The sequence below is a fragment of the Etheostoma spectabile genome, unplaced genomic scaffold, assembly GCF_008692095.1.
Source record: "Etheostoma spectabile isolate EspeVRDwgs_2016 unplaced genomic scaffold, UIUC_Espe_1.0 scaffold363, whole genome shotgun sequence".
NCBI lineage: Eukaryota > Metazoa > Chordata > Actinopteri > Perciformes > Percidae > Etheostoma > Etheostoma spectabile.
In genome coordinates, this window is record NW_022605593.1 from 412,042 (window position 1) to 416,651 (window position 4,610).

At 43.3% G+C, this 4,610-nt stretch overlaps 1 protein-coding gene across 1 annotated transcript in view; it reads left to right on the forward strand.

Annotated features, from left to right (window-relative positions):
• Positions 1–4,610, forward strand: part of mef2d (myocyte enhancer factor 2d) — a 149,128-nt gene that overhangs the window by 70,678 nt on the left and 73,840 nt on the right. The window contains 1 exon segment of the mRNA XM_032511423.1: positions 18–221. Coding sequence (XP_032367314.1) covers positions 18–221 — 204 coding nt within the window.

Genomic DNA, 4,610 nt, shown 5'->3' on the forward strand with positions numbered 1-4,610 from the left:
CCCCCCCCCCCCACCAGGTGACGTTCACCAAGCGGAAGTTCGGTCTGATGAAGAAGGCGTACGAGCTGAGCGTCCTGTGCGACTGCGAGATCGCCCTCATCATCTTCAACCACTCCAACAAGCTGTTCCAGTACGCCAGCACCGACATGGACAAGGTCCTGCTCAAGTACACCGAGTACAACGAGCCGCACGAGAGCCGGACCAACGCCGACATCATCGAGGTAAAGCGTGGGGTGGGAGGGGGGGGGGGCTGTGGTGGGTGAAACAGCAAATTCTTGCCTAAATATAACGCGCTGATATTGATTTTTATCATGATACGGAAGGTATTTTTGACAACTTACGGTCATAACTGTTCTGCCCTCGGGTGGTTCCTCTTCACTATATATGATCTTTGTTTTATCTGCAATGGCAGTCCAGCCTTCCATTGGTTGAACAAGCTTTCGGTTGGTCAGTGATCTCCCAGAGCATCATGGCACAAGCAAAATGGCGGCTAGTATCAAAGCAGAGATGGTTTAGAATAGAGGATCTCTGATTAAAGCTAGCGGCAATAAACAACCGAAATTTCATAAATGATGGACATAAAGTGTTTCGATCTTGGATGTAACAGTTTGGATTTATTGCACAAAGACCCTGAAAAACTCTGGATTTCCAAACTCAAGACATGAAAGGAACAGCGCAAGTGTTGGCTTTGACCTGCACGAAATGCTATGTCCCTACTCGTCATGGTTACAAAAGTCATGAATGAAAGATGCCGTTTTTCGGCCTCATAGGGTTAATGTTGGAGCCTGGTTTGTGGCTGTCACATTACTGGACCAATTTCATAGATATTTGTTCACATTAGTCCCTTAGACACCAGGACGTGGGAAAATAGGGTCCAGGTTGAAAAATAGCATTCTCTCCAGAAACATTTTCTTTTTAATTCATATCATTTCGCTGCAGTCTTAGTTACTTGTCTTTGTCGGTGCGTCGCTCCAGAACTCCAGAACAAGACTTTATTTTCCCCAGTGGGATCATCAAGATCTAACCTAAACTAATCTAGTCTGGTCCTCTCCAGACTCTTTCAGACTTAATTAAGTCTGGACCGGTCTGTTTAACAGAGAATGAACTGCTTCCCCACGTCTTTGGTCCAGGGTGATCTGAGGTCTAAAGGGCTTTTCACACAGGGGAGCGATCGTCGCGCCTCGTAATTCATTTTCAGCCGCTGCAAGAGTCGAATTGTGTTGAACTTTTGTCTATGCGAGCGAAGCTATGTGCAAATCAATAAACAAGACACCGATTCTTGCCGTTTATGAGTTCACTAAAATACAAAACTGTTTTTTTTTTTTTTCTTTCTAAATAGTTATCAAAACATAGACGGCACGACGGAAAGAGTAGGAATGCTACCATTTATCAATCGACCTGTGGGACATAGGATACCACAGTCAGCTAATTTCACTCTGTTGTTTTGCAAGGATACAGTAGTGCATACTATCCCCATGGTTACCACAAATTGATTGCGCAGCGTTGCCCTTGACAGTAGAAGGGCTGGGCCTGATAAGTTGTTCATGAACTTCTTCCTACTCCTTTTTGAACATGGACATTTTTTGTTTGAATTACTTTCAATCATTTTGGAAGACTGTGCTGAGAAGTACATGACCTTAGTCATTTTAATTATATGTATGCATGAATATATGTATATATATATATATATATATATATATATATATATATATTTTTTTTTTTTAATGTGTGGATAGAGAAGCAAAGTGTCTCCCATGTGCTTTCTGACCACGGTCGTAACGCTGCAGCAGGAGAAGTTCACCCTTGATTTAATGTTGTTCTCGAGTACCCAGAAAGTAGTACCCAGAAAGGAGTACCCAGAAAGGAGTACCCAGAAAGGAGTACCCAGGAAGGAGTAGAGGAAATGTGACACTACCAAGCCACGGCCAAATGCTCCAATGACAAGAGGCTGCCAGATGTAGTTATATTTTGTGAGGGGTCCAGGTCAGACGTTGGCTTAGGGTCTGGATCAGCGTCCGGTTTAGGGTCCGGCTTAGGTACCTCTGCGTACTTACGGCGTAGATTCGACGCAGGAAATTAAAATTTGGCTTCACTGTCATGTCTCTTGTTAAATATGAAGCTAGAAGCAGGGCTCGATTAGCTCAGCTTAACATGAAGAGTAGAAACCGCTAGCCAAAGGTAAACCAAAAGAACCACCTACCGGCCCTTCTTAATCACATGAATTAACATTTTTCATCTCATACTTTCTGTTTTAATCTGTACAAAAACCAAAGTAGAACGACCAGTTGCGATTCTAAAGTGGAATTGTGTTAGCCTTTAGCATGGCTAGGCTAATTGTTCCCCATTGTTTCCAGTCTAACCCTGATAACAGGGTTTTTAAGAAGGTTTTTTTAAGTGGCTTTCCACACTTATGGTCCCCTTGTGCCCATGCCCCCTCTACGTTTGAACCCAAACCTAAGCCTGATTCCAGTTTAATGCTAAGCTAAGCTAATTAACCCCTGGCTGTAGCTTCATTTTTAACATCGATATGAGAGTGACGTAAATTTTCTCATTTGCCTTTTATAGGCAAAAAAAGCCAGTAACTGTATTTACCACAATGTTATTCCTTTAAGGGGAAAATAGGGCGAAAATGCAAAAGACCACACCAGTCCAGTTTGGAGTCCAGTGTTGTCTATGGCTGTACTTTGGCTAACTGCCTGCTAGCTCGCAGGGAGGGCAGAGGTAGGGACAGCTGGTCCTTCCCCCTTACCCCCCCCCTCCTTTTACCCCTCTGGCATCAGTCTTGTAGTTACCCAGAAACCTCCAACAACAAAAACAACAACAGCAACAAACCAGAGGAGGACGCCTGGAACCAACTGGAAAGCACCTTGGCACAGCATGGCCACCACATAGAGGAAGAAAAATGTTTTTTCATGTAGCATATCGAGTGGAAGAGAGGTCATTGATGAGCTTAGGAAAGAAGGTGTCAGGGCAATCATTTAGGTCCATTTTTATGTTCCATCTTATTTTATTTTTTTGCAATAGGAGTACATTTTCCCAACGTCTTCCCTGGGGGGGAAAGCTTCGCTGGAGCTCATCGACCGAACACGGAGCATGTTCACATGCCTTGCTGACCCTTTCATACATAATGGCCCTCTCATGAATTGAACACGAGATGGTTAGGTATGACTCAGCGAGCCGTGTACACTGCAGTACAGCACTTAGGCTTCATACGAGCGTCGACTTCAAGCTGGATCTCGCTTGGCATTGAATCTTCTCTCGCTTGTTTTTTTACGCGCATTGCTGCAGCAGTCCAGAGACGGCCACACACACACACACACACACACACACACACACACACACACACACACACACACACACACACACACACACACACACACACACACACACACACACACACACACACACACACTGTCAACAGCAAGCCACCACCACATGTTCAGGAGCATATCAAAAGCTCAGGTTAAAGTTGTGTTCCAACAAAAGATGCACACAGCAAAGCTAAGGTCGCCCAAATGAGATGGTCGGCTTGGAATAGATTTACTCCAATAGAAGAGTCCGGATCGGTGCTGTCACAAGAATCATCCGTACTTATGAATTACCATGGACTTTTGATTGGGATATGTTGTCACATTGGCCACATTATTTTGGAATAACCATTATAAACAAATGTAGTATCGCTGAGTATTCCTGACTATGATCATTTCAACGTCTGTACTCAGGGTTGTATGAAGTAATATTGCTAATCGAAAAAAAGAACAGAAGGATAAGTGAATTTAAATAAAGATTATAGTGGGAGTGAATCCCCAGGACTACTTTTATCAGCAGCTCCTAAATGCCTGCGTGATCGCCTCAACAATTGAGAATATTCCAACAGAATTAAATATCAATTTCCAACATTATGAGCAAAGCGATAGCTACCTGTGTCCCAGGAGGGGGGAACTTTGACACCTAACGATTGGTTGTATTTCCAGGCTATTTTTGTTGTATCAAATACATTATTGGAAGAAGCCCAGCAGCTTCAACGCTAGCTCGATTCATCTCATCAACCCCTGGGAAGCCCCTCCGACCTCCATCCGCCGCTGTTCCAAGTTGTCTGCAACTATTCCCAAACATCTAAATCAATGGCGAGCTAGTGTGCTGGAGGTGTTTTAGACGCCGCTAACCGCCCTCTACCACTGCAACCTTCTCAGGGCCCGTTCAAGGAATGTTGTTTTTAAAAGAAATGACCATCCTTATCTTGACATATGGAGCAAAACATCTCGGAAAAGTGTTTTTTTTTTTTTGTCTTTGACTCTTTGTACTTTACAACCAGATAAATCTGGGTCCAAATTTAGTTCCTGGGTCCCAAAAATGCCTGTTTTACCCAGTAGGGCTCCTTGATGTGAGGGAAATATGCCATACAGTGGTGCTCATAAGTTTATGAACCCATGTTGAAGTTGACTAAACAGAGGAATGAAAAAGAAATCGTCTTTTGGAAATTGATATTAATGCCTTATTTTTAAGAAATTAGGAAAAATCCAACCTTTAACGATATTAATTTTTTTGGGAATGAATAATGTATCGTGAATAGATAAATGTTCTTTTTAAAACACAGCCCCCCCCCCCCC